Source organism: Ailuropoda melanoleuca, chromosome 6, assembly GCF_002007445.2.
Source record: "Ailuropoda melanoleuca isolate Jingjing chromosome 6, ASM200744v2, whole genome shotgun sequence".
In the NCBI taxonomy this organism is placed as follows: Eukaryota; Metazoa; Chordata; class Mammalia; order Carnivora; family Ursidae; genus Ailuropoda; species Ailuropoda melanoleuca.
The window spans coordinates 36,499,147-36,518,224 of record NC_048223.1 but is presented as its reverse complement, the minus strand read 5'-3'; the positions used below and the strand labels follow the sequence as shown (position 1 = coordinate 36,518,224).

Here is a 19,078-nt window from a genome sequence, read left to right as displayed (position 1 = left end):
ATGGAAAAGGTGAAACCTCTGCACAGAACAGATCACACCCAGGCCCCTAAACTGTAATCTTGGATGGGCAAGACCACATCCTTCTAGAACCTCCCCTACTGGGTATCCCTTCTGGAATGATGGCCAACCCCCATGTTCAGAAAACTTGGTAGGCATCTGTAAAACACCCAGTGTTCATAATCAGAGGCATCTTTTAGGGAAGTCATCAGGCATCCACGGTGCCTCAAGTGGAACTGGCCATGACTTTGGAACTGGTGATTTCTACAAGGCCCTTGCAGCCCTGTAGGGGAGCCCTTGTGGCCCTATCTCAAAGCTTTCCTGGGAGCCCTTGTGGCCCTATCTCAAAGCTTTCCTGGCTCTGGGACGACCCACTCCCCTTCCCCAGCATGGCACAAAGGCTCAGGCTCCACCAGGTGAGTGACCGCACACTCACTGGGTTACTGGGAGGTACAACTGAGATTATTCATGACAAATCCTCAGCCAGTGCCTGATGCACAACAACCACTAAGTAAAAATCAGGTATTGATAAAGATTAGATAAGGATAGTGTTGCTATTTTGCCAAAGCTCCAGAGCATAAGGCTGCCTACAAAACTCATAAAATTCAAGTCCTGGATATGAATACACACTGAAAATAATCACTGGTTCAGTGTACCGGAGCACCCAGTGCTAGACAAGGCAGAGCAGGTCAGAGGCTTGGAGGCTCAGGCCTCAGACGTTGGGCCTCTGATGGCATGCCAGCCCCTCCAGCCTATCTGTGGGACTGGTTCACACATGGTTTTCCTCCACACTTCAATTATCACGATGTAAGTTCTCCACCCCCAGGGCAGCCTCTTTCCAGGACTGATGTCTTGTTTGGTCTCTGGGCATCTCCAGTTTTTAGGGAAGTCCTGGGCCTTTTGATAGGCCTGGCTTGTTCTCTGGACTGCATTTCACGCAGACTTTCAGCCAGAACTGAATACAGAGGTCATCAAGCTAAGATTTCTGGCTAACCAGTACATTCTCTGGCTCTCTGACCCCAAGGTCCAGGTGTGGCTAAGAAGGTGCTCTCTCAGTCCAAGGTGGCCACCACAGATATTTTAAATGAGGCGTTCTTATTGGTTCCAGCCAGTGGTGTGCTGGAACCAGCTAGGGCCAGCTCATAAGAACTGACTGGGCATCTCTTCACACCTTCACATTCAGGATTATCATGGTGGTAGCCTGAACTCAGTCCTGATGGGAGTAGTCACCACAGAAATCAATACATGTTACAAATCGTGGCACTTTTTTTTTCCTGAAGAGCCAATCGTTATACACTTATCAGCATATGATGGGCTCCCATCTCAATTTCAAGCAAAGCACCACTTTTGAATGGCTGCTTACGCAGCCACCAAAGATTTTTTGAATGAAATGTACCACCTAAATGAAATACATCTGAATGAATGTACCATCTGAATGAAAATACAAACTGAAAGTCCAATTTATTTATTTTTTTCCAAATGTAGATAACGGAGACTGCAGTTGGTGAAAGGGTGGTAAATGACAAGTCAAGATCACACCTTTTGTTCGAAATAAACCCAAAATACTAATGTTGGTAAAAATATCTGTAATAAGCTATTTATTTATTGGCAGGTTTTGAATTTTTACTCAGCATGCAAGAGAGTTATATGTGATAAGCCACATACTTGCATTGGGGAAATCATTGAACAAAGGTATTGAACAATGTACGTAGAAACAATATGGAAAAACACTATCTAAATTTTTAACATGTTGTTTCTTATTCTTTTTTTTTCTTTTGATGTGATTTGAACTGTGTTTCAATCCTAACATTGGTGTGTCCTCTACAGACCTTCCAGTGTCTTTTTCCTTGGTAAAACTGTACCAGTGATTCATAGTCAGGCAGCCTTATCTTCTATCCCTGTAAGACCTGTTTGAAATAAACATTGAAATATTATTTCTTTTAGGCAGAAAAAAAATGGGATGGCTAGTCATCCTAGTTGACTAGGGGAGTCAACTCCTTGTTCACATGCTGAGCTGTGGACCCCTGGAGCTGAGACACCAGAGGCCAGGTTGTGAGGCTATGAGGTAGGAGTGGAAGTAGGGGCTCAGTCATAGTGGACCTTGCCCTCGGTCACCCCAGAGCTGGACAGGTCTCCATTGCAGAGTGTGTGGAGTGGTGAATGGGGCCTGTTTTCCAAGGCACCTGTGGACATCTTCAGCCTGTATTTTCGAAAGGCCTTTTGAATAACAGCAGCACATCTTTCCTCTTCCTTCCTCTTGGTGGTGGTGACTATGGGTTCATATAACTTCTTGGAAGGGTTGGCTTCCATGAACTTCTCCTCCATCATCACCTTCATGCTGTCCAGGCCACCAGAGTCACCAAGTACCCTAGTGGTGAATGCGAAGAGAATATCCAGGCAGTGGAGACGATCTCCACTCACCATGGGCAAGTCCATCATGAGAAATTGAAATTTATTTGGCTTTGCCACACGCAAAGGCTCAGGAAGAGCATCAGCAAAGTCAGAAAGAACAGAATATTTGATGAACTGTGTTGCTTCTGGGTCAAACTTTTCCCAGACTTCATAGAATATCTCAAAGTCATCTTCACCCAAAGGGTCCTCACTTTCTTCAGTGGCTGTGTTGAAGTTCTCTAAAATCACAGCAATGTACATGTTGACAACGATGAGAAAGGAGATGATGATGTAACTGACAAAGTAGGTGATGGCTATGGCAGGGAAGTGACGGCTGTCTAAGTTGGGGTTGCATGAATCCTTTGATTGCAGCATGGGCTTGAGGAGAGCATCCCAGCCTGCTGAGGTGGTGATCTGGAAGAGACAGAGTATGCTGCCAACGAAAGTTTTGAAGTTGAATATGTCATCAATTCCATGCTCCTCCTTCACTCTGCAAAAACAGCTCATACCAAAAATGGCATAAATAAACATAACCAGAAAAAGTAGAAGACCGATGTTGAATAGAGAAGGAAGAGACATCATCAGAGCAAAAAGGAGAGTCCTAATTCCTCGTGCTGCCCGAACAAGTCTCAGGATCCGACCAATCCGAGCCAAGCGGACAATCCTGAAGAGTGTTGGAGGGAAAGGAATGTGCTCCTGGTTCTCCAAGGCAGAAACCATTGTACCTTAAGAGAAGGAGGTAGGGCAATTAATTTCCAGCAGGCACCTGCTTTCAGATCCAACCTGTCTCTCCTGCCTTGGAATCTTAGTGGGACCAACTTTTATCAGCACTTTGTAATTTATGCACTGAACAAATTAAGAACTTTATCAGTATTGGGGAAAATATCTATCTGTGCCTTAACTTGGAAAATAATTACCAAGCACGGTACAACTTTAGATGGGACTTTAGATGAAATAGGATGTCTATAATATTGAAGACACCCAAGGAAAGGAAAGAGAGTGCAGTTTATGAAAGGCTATTTTGTGACTTATACACTTGAAGTACATTATCTATGTTGGGCATTGAAAGTCACTCATGGGATAAAAAATCTAATAGTTTTCCATATTTATTGGATACATAGAATGGAAAGCAGATAAACTAAGGATGGATTCCTTCAGATTAGTGTAAGGAAAAACTTCTTTTTTTTTTAAAGATTTTATTTATTTATTTGACAGAGATAGAGACAGCCAGCGAGAGAGGGAACACAAGCAGGCGGAGTGGGAGAGGGAGAAGCAGGCTCATAGCAGAGGAGCCTGATGTGGGGCTCGATCCCATTACGCCGGGATCATGCCCTGAGCCGAAGGCAGACGCTTAACCGCTGTGCCACCCAGGCGCCCCAGGAAAAACTTCTGATACTGATTGATGGTTGGCTTGAACTTGAGCTGTCAGTGGAAATTGTGGAACTTCTAACCCCAAAGCTCCTTAAAAAGGCAGGTTCTAATTTGTATAGGGGAATTTGAATACAACCTGCTACAGGTGAATACAGGACAGGACTGGAGGAAGATGGTGATGTTGGGATGCTCAACTCTTGTGGAAGCTGCCGCAGAGTTCTCATATTTGTCAATATGCTCATCCCAAGGAAGGACTCCTGAGGTCCACTCAAAAAGCTTAAGGGACTAAGTTGGAGGTACTTTCCTTATTGTTATAGACACCTCCAAAAATAACATCTCAAGCAGAGGTGTCTGCAAACAGTGGAATATTTGGTCTAGAATGTCATCCTGTTCTCTCATTGCCTATTCTGTAAGCAAGTGATACAAGATTTGAAACAATTCACATTTTGGCTCAAATACTATGGAATGACTGGGACATGATGGCCTTGTGTAGACATGGCCTTGCTCTTGCTCTGGGGGGTCCTCAAAGTCATTAGGGGTGATGGGCAGCCAAAATTGTCTGCTATCACTTAATGACTAAAGAGAACTAGTTCATAATATATTTCACCAACTGCCCAATCATGTCAAAAAAGCTAAATTCATAGGTTAACTGGGCAGTCAACACTGGTGAGATGTGGAATTTATTAAGTTCCAACTTAACAACAACTGAAGGAGGTCCACTATTTAAGGCTACCTCCTTCACAAATATTTCTTTGACTAACGGAGCCCATAGTAATCTATCCTTTATCTGAGCTCAGTTCCTCTGTGTACCATGGGGTTTGGTGTGCAGTTAATTTCTCTATCTTTTTCTGACTCTAAGGTGAGTAAGTCTTAATACTTAAACTGCATTGTTAACTCCTCGAGAGGGATTCACTTTGGCTCACACTTATTTTGTATTTCTCTAAAAGCTTAGAAAAGACGTTGGGAAAGTGCAAAGGCTTCGTGTTGGGTGGCAGATTTACTGGCAAAGGCATATAAAATGCTGCCCACATTGGTGAGTAGGATTTGGCTCAATGTGTGGATTTTCTCATCCACTGGAGCAAAATGCTTTACAGTGCTCTGCTGTGTAACTGCAATTGCCTAGCAGCTGTTCAAAGGACGGAAGTAAGAGATATCTCCACAACCTGCACGATAGCTGGCACTGCCTGGAAGGAGTTCAGTAAGTAGTGGAATAAATGAGCTGCTCTCTGCATAGTGGAGGAATGGGCTCTTCAAGTTCTCAGAGGGCTGTGCCAGAGTCATTCTACCATCATTTTCTGACATTATTTCTGCTGTCAGTTTCACCAGGACTTGGAACTGGAATTGACTGATAAAGATTAGCAGTCTATTTCACTGGAGGTGTGCGGAAAGATCTATTGCTAAACTTTACCTACATAAACTTCATGGCTTAGAAACCAGAACAGACTATGAACTGTACCATTTTCTTGTTCTTGGAAACATCTGCATTGCTGCTGTAGTGATAGGAACCAAAATATTTTGATCTCACATATCTGTTTAACACATAATTTCCGAAATAGTACAAAAGCTTCCACTAGTGAAATCAGTTTTCATTGTCTTCATTGCTTTTTGAACTATGAGAACGGCCCCTGGGTGTTTGCACACAATTATAAAAAGTCGAATTATCAGTTTAGTTAAAAGCAAACTGCAAAAACGCAGAGTGTAAACTCTTACGGTTTAGCCATGGAGAATTTAATTTCAAAGTTTGTGTGTGTGTGTGTGTGTGTGTGTTTTATAAAAAGGTGTATGGCAACAACCCTTTTTTTCTCTATTCTTCTTCCACGAATCTTATAGTTAATGCTGCCTGTGTTAAGAAAAATATACTCATTATAGGGGCGCCTGGGTGGCACAGCGGTTGGGCATCTGCCTTCGGCTCAGGGCGTGATCCTGGCGTTATGGGATCGAGCCCCACATCAGGCTCCTCCACTATGAGCCTGCTTCTTCCTCTCCCACTCCCCCTGCTTGTGTTCCCTCTCTCGCTGGCTGTCTCTATCTCTGTCAAATAAATAAATAAAATCTTTAAAAAAAAAAAGAAAAATATACTCATTATAGAGTAAGACTGGTTGGTGAAGGGGGTCCTAGCAGTTGAGACAAGCATAGCTCATGCTGTGGTTTAAGTTAACATAAGATGCAGAATAAAAAGAAAGCACTGCTTGTCCTCATGACACACTGTTGGAAGTACAGTCTAGGCTGGGCCATAGAGGTCCTATCTAGAAGGCCAGAGAAGGCTTAGCAATATCACAGGGGTGTAATAATTGTGATCTGATAGCCACATGGATTTTGAACTAAGGAAAACCGTGGGAACTAAGTACCAAATCCTTAAAACTAAAAGATGCTCATGAGAGCTTATAGTTGGACTGGAAAGGTAGAACTTTGACTCAGTTACCTAGATTTACCAGATACCCCCACAAACACTTTAAGGTCATCTTAATTTTGTCTGTCTCCATTGAATAACTGGATCCACGCAATTATTTAACTCTCTATTTCAGTTGTGTAAACAGTCGAGGGAATGAAAATTGCCCTGAATCTCCTAGCAATTTCCCAGTAGAGAATGGCATCAGCATACCTGTTTTTTTTTTTCAGAAACCACATTAAGCCTAATTTGTTGCTTTGCGGATAGTTTGGACATACTTCCAAATGAAAAGATTTACTAGTAGCTCTCAGATTAAAGACCCTCAGGCTTCTGGTATTACTTACTAACAATAGAAAGAACCACGATCACACAATCAAATAAATTCCAGCCAATGGTGAAGTAGTATTGCCTCAAAGCAAAGATTTTGATGAGACACTCAATTGTAAAGATAACCACAAAGGCCAGGTTGAGACGCTCAAGGATGATTTTCGTGGCTTCAGGCTGGTCATTTGATTCAGCCATCATGCTAAGCATGTTGAGGAAAATGAGGATGATGATGATGATGTCAAAGACCTGGCTTGTGACTAGGTCAAACATGAGACCCTGGCATTTATTCTGAGAGGGAAAAGAAAAAAGGAATCTTAGATCATTTTGCATTGTAAGAATGAAATCATATACATAAAAAAGGCACATACAACAGAATTTGTCCTCTCTTACAACTGGAGCAGTTTCTTGAAAAAATGCATACCCTTTTAAAACAAGAAATTCTTACATTTACATTTTCATTTAAATTCAATTACATAACTTTTGAAGTTGTAGGCTTATAGCTTTAATTCCATTTTAAAACGAAGAAAATGTTTGGTAATGACATAACTTTGATTTGATGGATGATGTTTTGCTGAAATAAAACAGCTCATGTTGGATTTAATAATAAAAAGATGAACTTTGGTTTCTGTATTTCATCTTTTCCTTTATTTGGGCTTCAATAATATTAATGCAGATACCTACTCACATAATTATGTTGGACGAAATGGAATTAACATCCCCAAGCCTCCATTTGTTAATTCAGAATAATCAGACCTAAGTATACTTAACCAAAACTCTGTATTCAAGCAGTTCTTGAATGCCAATTTTCTAAATATGGTTCACTTGAAAATAAGGCTGGATAAATGGGATTGTGAGGTAATGAATACTAAAAACAGAGATAGAAAAATAGATTATTTCATTTTATTATTGATGGTGAACTTACATATTGGCTGGTACCTAGATGGTCATACTGCTCACAAAGTAAGTCTATGTTAATTGCTCCAGTACAGGTTCTAGCTCAAGTTCGCATGCCTAATCCACCAAGTACAATGAAATGGCTCAATTGTCTCACTACATTTTCTGTAATCTAAGAGCTGTGAAGCACTACTTCTCTTTACTTAGTGGAAAACTATTCTTAAACACAAACTCAGACATTAATATTGTATGGTATTCTTGACTATAAATTGATTGTTTTACAATATATGTATACATTAAGGTATTTTATATTATATTATAATCTAATCAAAATATACATACACTAGTCTATTTAGAAAACTCATAAACTGCTGAGAATCATTTTTAGAACCTAGGTGTCTGTTATGGTAATCAGGCAAAAGTTGACGTTGGTTTGTGGTAGTAATAGTGGAGAGAGATGTAAGCATTTAGGCTTAAGAGCTAATATGGAAGTAGATGTAGAAGGAATCAGACAGTGTTTGAATGGAGGTGGCTATGGGAAAATGATAGGCTGAGGCTGTAATTTTTGGTTGGTGGAGCCATTCAAGAGAACAGAGAATGAGGCGTTTGGAGGGAAATGATAAGCTCTGTCCTGAGAACATTGAGTTTGAGGGGCCAGTGGGGAATCTGAGGGCCTTGGGCAGGTAAAGGTATGGGTTTGGAGTTCAGGATCGAGCTGGAATGCAGGTATAGAATTCAATGGCACTTGCACTGCTGGGTGTTTACCCCAAAGATACAGACGTAGTGAAGAGAAGGGCCATATGCACCCCAGTGTTCATAGCAGCATTGTCCACAATAGCTAAATCGTGGAAGGAACCGAGATGCCCTTCAACAGATGACTGGATTAAGAAGCTGTGGTCCATATATACAATGGAATATTACTCAGCTATCAGAAAGAACGAATTCTCAACATTTGCTGCAACATGGACGGCACTGGAGGAGATAATGCTAAGTGAAATAAGTCAAGCAGAGAAAGACAAGTATCATATGGTTTCTCTCATCTATGGAACATAAGAACTAGGATGAACAGTAGGGAAAGAAAGGGATAAAGAAAGGGGGGGTAATCAGAAGGGGGAATGAAACATGAGAGACTATGGACTGTGAGAAACAAACTGAGGACTTCAGAGGGGAGGGGGGTGGGGGAATGGGATAGACTGGTGATGGGTAGTAAGGAGGGCACGTATTGCATGGTGCACTGGGTGTTATACGCAACTAATGAAGCATCGAACTTTGCATCGGAATCCGGGGATGTACTGTATGGTGACTAACATAATATAATAATAAAATTTAAATAAAAAAATAGAAAGAAAAAGAATTCAATGGCACCAATACTGACATGAATTAAAACCATGAGAGTGGATGATAACAGTCAGGCAGAGCAAGGGCGATGAGAAGAGAGAGGGTAGGGACAGCACTGAAGGGATACTACATTTAAGTTGGTGTCTTCCAAATTTTGTCCCAGAATCATTAAAGCTTTTATCAAGGAGTCTGGAGAAGAAACTTGAAAGTCAATTGCATTTGCTGTGTGAGAACACGTCTAGGAAGTCAGAAAGGACCTGGAGAAAAGATACTTTTAAGGGTGCTCTCCAGAGAATCACAGTGAGTGGCAAGAATAACAGTGAGGGAGAGTAAGCCTAGACCTAATAGTTTAACTCTAATACTTAGAGAAACAGAGGAGATCAAGGATACAAGTTACCTAAACTGCAAGATATCAAAAAGCATTCGATATCACTTTAGAATGTACAGGGAATCCTACACCTCAGTATCATTTTTAAATCAGTAATGAAGCCCCCCTGTATGGATGGTTCAGAAAGAATCAGAAATTATTCCAGATCCCTTCCTCTACTGTTAAAAACAAAATGCATCTCTACTCAGGTTAAAACAGCTAGATTCCAAACCCCCCATCCCCATGCAATTGCTATTCGTTTGTTTCAAAGGTCAAAATAATATTTAGATTTCAGAGATAAAAAAAAATCTGTGGGGAGATAAAGTTGTGAGTTAAGGGTTAACAGCTGATTTAAAAGTCTTAAGTCAAATTCAGGGACATCTGGAATATGTATTTATCTCATGCAACACTGCTCTCTGGAATATAGAAGTTAAGGTAAATGGGATGCATTAACTGGGGAGATGATACCTGCTTGTTGGAATTACTCCTTGTGAAGCCCGAACTGGAATTACTCCTTGTGAAGCCCTAACTACACAGGGAGGGCTATGGCATGACACCTATTCCCAAATGAACCATGTGATGAACATGCCAGAAGACATAGTTAAAGCATGGAGGTGGAAGCTTGCCTCAGGTAAAGTAGTCCTTGCCCACTTGAAGCTTAGCATGCCCAGAGCAGCTGTGTCATTGCAACTTCTGTTTGGCTATGTGCTGCCTTGCTTGATTTCATATTCTTTATGAAATAAACAGGTAAATATGTGGGAACCTATTGTGTCTCATGATTCTTTTAGTTAATTTCAAATCTAGGACCGACTGGTATTGAGTCAGTGGTTGCACAGCATGCACATATAAATAAAAATTCTCTTTGTCTTTTTTGTTGGCTCAAGTTCAAATAAGAACCTTTCCAAATATAATTGTATCATTAACCTCTCTGTAAAAAATTCTTCATTGTATAAATTCTACACACTTTGCCCTAACATTCCCAGATATTTTTAGTGCAACACATATATTTAATCCTAGTGAGATGGACTCTGTGTGTACCCTAAAACATACTCTTTCATTCAATTAATAATTACTGAGAATACACTTTAACCCAGGCTCTTTTCTGAGTCATGGGAATAGCAGTAAACTAAACATACCTTTGGTAACTTGGGGTCTTGTGTTCCAGTGAAAATCTCCAAATCCTATACATGCTTCAAATATCAAGCCCCTCATACTGCTTTCCTGAACTTTCCCACTGACCTGCCTTAAAAACCTTCGAACTTACTTGTCAGAGCTACCAACTATGCCTAGTGTATTGCTTTATTATCATAATGCGCTCAAGTTCTAGCTCCTCAATTAGATTGCAAACACGAAGCATCTCTGGAGTATCTGATAAAGCAAGATTCATCGAGAGCAACGGTCAGCAAACTATATCCTGTAGGCCAGATCCGGCCCACTACTGGTTTTTGTATAGCCCATGAGCTCAGAATAGTCTTACATTTTTTAATATTTGGGGAAAAACTCAAAAGGAAAATAAAATTTGGCATGTGAAAATTAAAGAAATCCAAGTTTTAGTGTCTATAAGTCAAGTTGCTCTAGAACACAGCCATACACATTTGTTCTATACTGTCTATGGCTGCTTTTTGTTACATGGCAGAGCTGAATAGTGGTGGCAGAGACCACGTGGCCTGCAAAACGTGCAATATTTACTATCTGGCCCTTTTTTTTGCCAACTCCCGAAATAGAAATTTTATCATAAATACTGGTGAAGTGGAAGTCAGTATGTATGACCTAGACTTCATACCAGAAAAGACTGGTAAAAGATACTATAAATACATTTTAAATTGGTCAAGATTTAGTCAAAACTATAACGAGATATCACCTGTCATCATTCTCACACATGTCAGAATGGCTAAAATCAACAACATAAGAAACAAAGGGTGTAGGTGAGGATGTGGAGAAAAAGGACCACTCACGTACTCTTGGTGGGAATGCAAACTGGTAGAAAACAGTATGGAGTTTCCTCAAAAACTCAAAAATAGAACTACCTTAAGATCCAGCAATCACACTACTGGGTATTTACCCAAATAATACAAAAATACTAATTCAAAGGGATACATTCACCCTGATATTTATAGCAGCATTATCTACAATAGACAAATTATGGAAACAGCCCAAGTGTCCATCAACTGATGAATGGGTAAAGAAGATGTGGGGTGTATATATGTGTGTGTGTGTGTGTGTGTGTGTGTGTGTGTGTGTATATATATATAATGGAATATTATTCAGCCACAAAAAAGAATGATATCTTACCATTGGCAATGACATGGATAGAGTTAGAGAGAATAATGCTAAGTGAAATAAGTCAGAGAAAGGCAAATGGCATATGATTTTACTCATATGTGGAATTTGAGAAACTGAACAAATGAACAAAGTAGGGGAGAGGGGAAGAGAGAGGCAAACAAAGAGACAGACTCTTAACTATAGAGAACTGATGGTTACCAGAGGGGAGGTGGTGGAGGGAAGGTAAATAGGTGATGGGGATGAAGGAGTGACTTGCTGTGATGAGCACATGTATGGAAGTGTTGAATCACTACATTGTACACCTGAAACTAATATAACACTGTATGTTAACTATACTGGACTTTAAAATTTTTTTTTAATATTTTATTTATTTATTTGACAGAGATAGAGACAGCCAGCGAGAGAGGGAACACAAGCAGGGGGAGTGGGAGAGGAAGAAGCAGGCTCACAGCAGAGGAGCCCGATGTGGGGCCCGATCCCACAACGCCGGGATCACGCCCTGAGCCGAAGGCAGACGCTCAACCGCTGTGCCACCCAGGCGCCCCTGGACTTTAAAATTTTTAAAAAAGATTTAGTTAAAACGAACTATTACATTTACATCATTGCAATGAGTATATACTAAGCACCTACTGTGTGCTCACTAAAAAGCAAATGACAGTTGTTGTTCAAGTTCTTATTATTGAGTTTGAATGTCTAATTTTCCTTAGGACTTGAGCCAGACACCAGTGTATCTGGGGCTTTGTTGAGTTCTTAGATAATGTCTGTAAACTTAAAAAATAAAGGAGAACAGCACTGCAGAAATCTGAGCTCAAGACTACTTAATGGATCTAGGTATTTAGAATGAATCAATTGCTCTCACCAGAGGTCTTGGAATGGGCTTTTGAGGTTTTTTGGATCCTAATTTTTTCATTGCATTATAGTATTTCTTCTGTTCTTCCGTCATAAAAATGTCTTCACCACCTAAGTATATAGAGAAGATGAGAGCTAATTATCATAACAGTTTTTTTGGAAACAAGTTCTGAATTTTCAGAAATAGTTTCAAAGTTACATTACATTCTATCAATAATTCCTAAAATTCCCATGGGAAGCAAAAGAAGCTGGACTCTATAAGAGGACTGAAACAAGATTTAAGTTAAGGAAAGGAAAAAAATGTTACTTTTATCAGCTATATCTTTTTAGAATATGAACAAAGATTACATACTCTTTGCAAACATCCACCACATCTTTAAAAAAATTGAGTATGTTTTAGGTTGCATAAGTCAAATCACAGTGCAAGAAAAATAGATATTAGTAACAAAAATTTAAACAAAAATCTCACAAATGGCAATTAAATATCTCCTAAATAAATGAATAAATGCATATATCACTATTAATAAAATTTCATAAATTTCCCAGACCCATTCTCAGGAAAAAAAAATTATAGAGCTTTAAATGTTCTCACTACTGAACAAGAACAAATAGAAATATGAACAAGAAAGATGAAAGGGGGGTAAACAGAGGGAGAAATGAACTGCAAGAGACTATGGACTCCAGGAAACAAACTGAGGGTTTTAGAAGGGAGAGGGGTGGGAGGATGGGCTAGCCTGGTGATGGGTATTAAGGAGGGTACATATCGCATGGAGCACTGGGTGTCATATGCAAACAATTAATCATGGAACACTACATCAGAAACTAATGATATACTGTATGGTGACTAACATATCATAATTTTAAAAAAAGAAATATGAGCAAGAATTTTCACTTCTGGAAATTTTAGGAGGAAATAAAATATCTAGAAATGCTGGTAAATTAGAACAGAATTCTTTTAAAATGTATAGCTAAACTTGCACAAAAGTAAGGAAAATCTCTGGGGTCTGAAAATTAACAGTGATCAAAGAGTAGTAAATTAGCCTTAAGCCATTGTTGGCCTAAGAGCATTTGCTAATCTCTGAAAAACTAGAATCTTGGGCCTTAATAACTACAAGGAGTCATGGGGAAAAGGCTGTGGGTTTATGCCAAGTTTCCTGCATGAATCCGAGACTCCTTAAGTGCTGTCGATGAAAGGGTGAAGAAGAAAACAGAAACTGTCAATAGGCAGTGGAAGACAAGTAGGAAACTATCTTAGTCTGGACTATGGATAAAAACCAGTCTTCCCTGTCAATCTGTGAATCCAGGCCTGCCTTGATGAAGGTGTGGGATTTGAATTTTCACCACTACCAGTATGGACCAAAAATATACAGCCCTAGGAGAGTCTTTTCAACAATGGTGCTGGGGAAACTGGATATCCACATGCAAAAGAATAAATTTAAATTCTTACTTAAAACCACACACAAAAAATAACTCAAAATACACCAAAGACATAAATGTAAGATCTAAAACAACAAAACTCTTAGAAGAAATCATAAGGCAAAAGCTTCACAACACTAGATCTGGCAATGATTTCTTGCATATGACACCAAAGGCACAGATAACAACAACAACAAAAAGACAAATTGGACTTCATGAAAATTTTAAAATTACGTGCATCAAAAGATACTATCAGTGGAGTAAAAAGGCAACCCACAGAATGGGGAAAAATACTTATATATCATGTATCTGATAAGGGATTAATCAGAATACATGGAAAACTCCTAAAATTTAACAACAGTAACAGCCAATGTCAGAAAAATTACTATCTGTGTTCTCTTCTAGAATGTTTATGGTTTCAGGTTTCACATTTAGGTCTTTAATCTGTTTGAGTTTATTTTTGTATATGGTGTTAGAAAGTGGTTCAGTTTCATTCTTTTACATGTTGTTGTCCAGTTTTCCCAGCACCATTTATTGAAGAGACTGTTCTTTACCCATTACACATTCTTGCCTCTTTTGTCATAGATTAATTCACTATGTAAGTATGAGTTTATTTTTGGCCTCTCTATTCTGTCATGGATCTATGTGTCTATTTTTGTGCCAGTACCATACTGTTTGATTATGACAGCCTTGTAGTATAAAATCTGGAACTGTGATACCTCCAGCTTTGTTCCTCTTTTCTCAAGATTGCTTTGATTATTTAGGGTCTTCTGCAGTTCCATACAAATTTTAGTGTTATTTGTTCTAGCTCTGTGAAAAAATGCTGCTAGTATTTTGATAGGGATTGCATTGAATCTGTAGATTGCTTTGGGTAGTATGGACATTTAAATAATATTAATTCTTCTAATCCATAAGCATGGAATATCTTTCCATTTGTTTGTGTCATCTTCAATTTCTTTCATCCATGTTTTAGTTTTCAGAGTATGGGTCTTTCACCTCTTTGGTTAAATTTATTCCTAGGTATTTTATTCTTTTAAGTACAATTGTAAATGGAATTGTTTTCTTAGTTTCTCTTTCTGCTACTTCATAATTAGTGTATAGAAGTGCTACCAATTTCTGGATATTAATTATGTGTCCTGCAGCTTTACTGAACTCACTTATTACTTCTAGTAGTTTTTTGGTGGAGTCTAGGATTTTGTATGTATAGTATCATGTCATCTGCAAATAGTGATGGTGTAACTTCTTCTTTAACAATATGGATGACTCATTTATTTTTCTTGTCTGGTTGTTGTGACTAGAAGTTAACCAGGTTGTTTCAGGATGCCTGGCAGATACAAGTGCCTTCAGTAATTACATTCATCATGGTAGTATGTATTAATACTATTATTCTGAGACTGTCCTATGTGTGTGTTGGGGGATAAAACAAAAATGAGTAATTATGGAAATTTTTAATTCTATTATTTCCTGTGCCCATGAGAATCAGTTTTCTCAGTGTGGAAAAGAGGAGATACAGATTATTATTAGAGAAGAAGTTAAGTGAAAACCTTGTAGTTCTGAACTTGAATGACTAGCATTCCTATTTCCAAATACATTTCCTTGAAGTCCTAAATTTGAAGAAGCACTGTCCACTGAGAAAACATTGAAGCAATGACGATGAGCATCTCAGGTTGTGATCTCAGAATACCACCTTCCCCCCCCCCCAAAAAAACCCAGGATTCCTTAGAGAAGTGGCTGATTCTTGATCTGGCACAAAAGTGGTATGATTTAGCCCTGGAATATCTTGTCATTCCAGAGAGCAAGGAATCTATCAAATGGGAAGACCTGATTTCAATCCTAACTTAAAAAGAATATTAATCGATCAAAGAATGAATAAATGAATAAATATTTTATGAAAATGAGAGACTCAAAGAAATTTGAATGTTGGCTGGATATTTGACAAATTTAGAGAACTCATGTTAAACTTTTTAGGTGTGGTAATGGAATTGGGTTATCTTTAAAAAGAGATATGTTTTGAAATATCTGTGGTTGAAACAGTGTGATGTCATTTGTTTTATTAAAAAAATCTGGTGACAGGATTGGATAAGGCACAGATGCCATAAAGATGTTCTTAAGTGAATAAACGTGTTGGGTGATGGATCTTTTAGGTTCATTTAAGTATACTCTTGTGCATAGTAGAAATTTTCTATAATAAAAAGTAGAGCAAAACAAAACAAAATGCCATGGCCTGATCAAAAGAGTGATTTCAAATGTAAGCTTCCCTCTAAAATCACAAGGTCTGACATCCAAATTGCCAGGATTGATTGCAATCAAGCTGCATATTACAGAGGTGACTCCACACAGCACACTTCCAAATACCAGCAGCAATGTAGTTACAGAAGGACAATGAGTGACTCTCCCAGCAGATACTAAGAAGGCTGATCAGTATCAGGATACATTTTGGATAGATTGCAAGAGTTCAAAAAAATTAAGAAGATCCATAAAAATAATTAGGAAAACCAAAGGTGAATATTTAGTTACCCTGTTTTAGGATTTTGGGATTCAGTTCCTACATGCAAGAGAAGAAGCCAAAAAGGACAAGATTGGGAATCTGGCTCCACAAAAACACTAAATGTCTATAAATTTAAAAATGTCATTATAGAAATATAAGAAGTCACAAATTAGACTTAATATTTGAAAACATAAGAAAAAGATGACAATCTTGACTTCAAAAAAGAGGCAAAGGGAGAAATACGTACAGCCATCAATCTGTGAAAAAAATGTATAACCTTACAAATGACCAAATAAATGAATATAAATCAATGAGATAATACTTTTACCATCAAGCTGGAAAAGATGATAAAAAGTATAAGAAGGAAGGGGGGTAAAAAGAAGGGGGAATGAAGCATGAGAGACCATGGACTCTGGGAAACAAACTGAGGGCTTTAGAGGGGAGGGGGGGTGGGGGACTGGGATATGCTGGTGATGGGTAGTAAGGAGGGCACGTATTGCATGGTGCACTGGTTGTTATATGCAAGTAATGAATCATGGAACTTTACATCAAAAAATTGGGATGTACTGTATGGTGACTAACATAACATAATAAAAATTTTTTATTAAAAAAAAGTATAAAAATAAGAATGGTGAGAACAGAGCAAACAGGCATATTTACATCTTGCAAAAGGAGAGTACCCAGCATAGCATTTCCAAAAGGTTATTTGATAATATATCTTTAATGCCTTAAATTCTAGAAACTTATCCTGAAGAAATAATCACAGATACAGAGAGAATTTCAAGAATGCTCATGATTGTTTTAGAAGAGCAAGAAATTTGGAAATGATCTAATGTCAGAAAAAGAAAGGAATGATTTAGATAAATTATTATTTATCCATAATATGGGATGCAATTTAGCCCTGAAAATTCTTATAACAAAGATGATTTCATCACATGGCCTCATAACTAATGGGGAGGAGGGGAAGGTACAAAATTAAAAGTATCATGTAATTGCAACCATGTACAAGAAATACATACATATTTAGTGAGAAAATAACTGGAAGAGATTGTCAAAATGATGAAGCTTAATCTAAAATTGTTATCATTTGGTAGTCACCTTATGGGTGGTTAAAATTTTTTTTAAATCTTTCTTTATTTTCCACATTTACCACACATCCCCTATGAATTATGGAATCAGAAAAAAAATAAACATCTGTTTATTACAATGCATGAAGAAAAAGATCTCCCTAAAAAAACCTGCCACTTCCTCAAACATCTTCTTTCCAAGTTCAATAAATCTGCTGAGACTTATATGCTGGAAGCTAAGACACAAGTTTGCTGGAAGAGGAGATTTTTTCTTTTCATCCTGGATAACAAGGTACACTTGAAAGGTACTTAAGTATGACTACAGTGTCATAAATACTAATCCCGTACTTGTTTTTCTGTTGGGGTTTAACAATGCCCTCCATTTAAGAGGGTAGAATGAAAAGTAAAAATAATGATTTAATAAAACCCAGCTGTGCTCAGTCTCTTTTCAGTCGTATCTTCAAGAATCTTCTCCAGGTGGCTTTGTTCCCATGCAGATGATAAAGGTTACTTTGCACAACAATCTAGATTAGAACTGTGTTCCATCCAAGCCTTTGGAAAAGAGAGGTGAAAATACCAAATCAGGACAACTCCCATACTTATCTTTTTCTGCTGTTGGTTGAAGTTGTCAATAATAACACCAATAAAAAGATTCAGAGTAAAGAATGAACCAAAGATGATAAAAGCCACGAAGAAAAGGTAGTTCTCTGGTTGTTCCTCAAACCCTGGCTGTAGTTCTTTCTGTTAGGGATTTTTTAAACAAGAAAAGAAAACAATTACTGGAGAAAATTATAAGCCATCTTAACTGCCTTATCTAGAAGTCCAAAGTGTTTCTCAGCAGTAGCATTAACTATTCAGGCCCTTGAACAGCCATGGCCTCTCCAGGGAAACCCTCTTTCAGTTTCCCCTAGAGAAGCTTGACTGGTACCATGCAATGGGGAGAGGATGTGACAAGAGGGTTAGGTTTTTTCTTCTATGCAATGGAGAACCATGAAAGGGTCGTAAGAGAGGGAAATGGTGTGATCACATGTGTCCTTTGAGAAGGTGTCTAGGATGTGTATATGGACACATAACTGGAGGGAGCCAGACTGGAGAGGAGGCCACTGGAGAAGGGGCAGAGTCCCATCAGGCGCAGATGACTGACTACCAGCTCTTGATGAATGATAACATCCTTCATATTATAGCCCACTGTTGTATTTAGTCTGTGGTTGTGTCCTGTCCCTCTTGAATTCCTAGGGCCTAGTATACTTTGTGACATGTAGATTCTCAATACACATTGAATGAATGTTTGGATGGATGGATGGATGGATGGATGGATGGATGGATGGATGAATGAATGAATAGTCAAGCTATAGAACAGACACAAAAATGGACTACAACCAAGTTCCCCCAACTCAGAGTATGACCGAAAGCATACAAAATCCCTTTCATCCAAGTTCTTCACATTGTCATTGGCTTTATGCAGTTTGGACATAGGTGGCAGGACAATTTCTCTTTTCTTTCTCCAGATCACGTTCAAAGATATAGCTATGAGTGTTGATAGCTCTATCACCTGTTGAATGTTTTTATGATATTTGTTATTCAACACTCACAGACTAATGTAATGAAGGTAGTATTTGAAAATATTTTTCTTTTGCCTTGAAGAGTACATGACCTTAGTGTCAGTTGGCTTGAGATGTCCATTTGTTTGAACTAGGGGTAGGCATTAGTACAGAAACAATACAGTGAAAAGAAAGAATCACTGTCAGCATCTGACATTTAAAATAGGATTATATAGCAGACTATCCTGCAAAGAGAGATTCATATAGGAAGAAGAAAGACAAAAGATCACCCCTCTTGTACCTAGGGAATTGTCAGAAAAAGAAAGAGAGAGACAGAGAACATCAGAGCCATGAGATGTG

General features: G+C 38.6%; 1 protein-coding gene across 1 annotated transcript in view; it reads right to left on the bottom strand.

Moving 5' to 3' along the window:
* Positions 1-1,899: 1,899 nt before the first annotated feature.
* The window catches only part of SCN11A (sodium voltage-gated channel alpha subunit 11), an 87,294-nt gene continuing 70,115 nt past the window's right edge, over positions 1,900-19,078 (bottom strand). Inside the window, exons 23-26 of the mRNA XM_002930005.4 lie at positions 17,777-17,918; positions 12,217-12,317; positions 6,493-6,763; positions 1,900-3,113 (exon numbers count right to left, since the gene is read on the bottom strand). Of these exons, the coding sequence (XP_002930051.1) occupies positions 2,083-3,113; positions 6,493-6,763; positions 12,217-12,317; positions 17,777-17,918 (1,545 nt within the window). The 3' untranslated portion in view covers positions 1,900-2,082. The remainder of the gene's footprint in view (positions 3,114-6,492; positions 6,764-12,216; positions 12,318-17,776; positions 17,919-19,078) is intronic.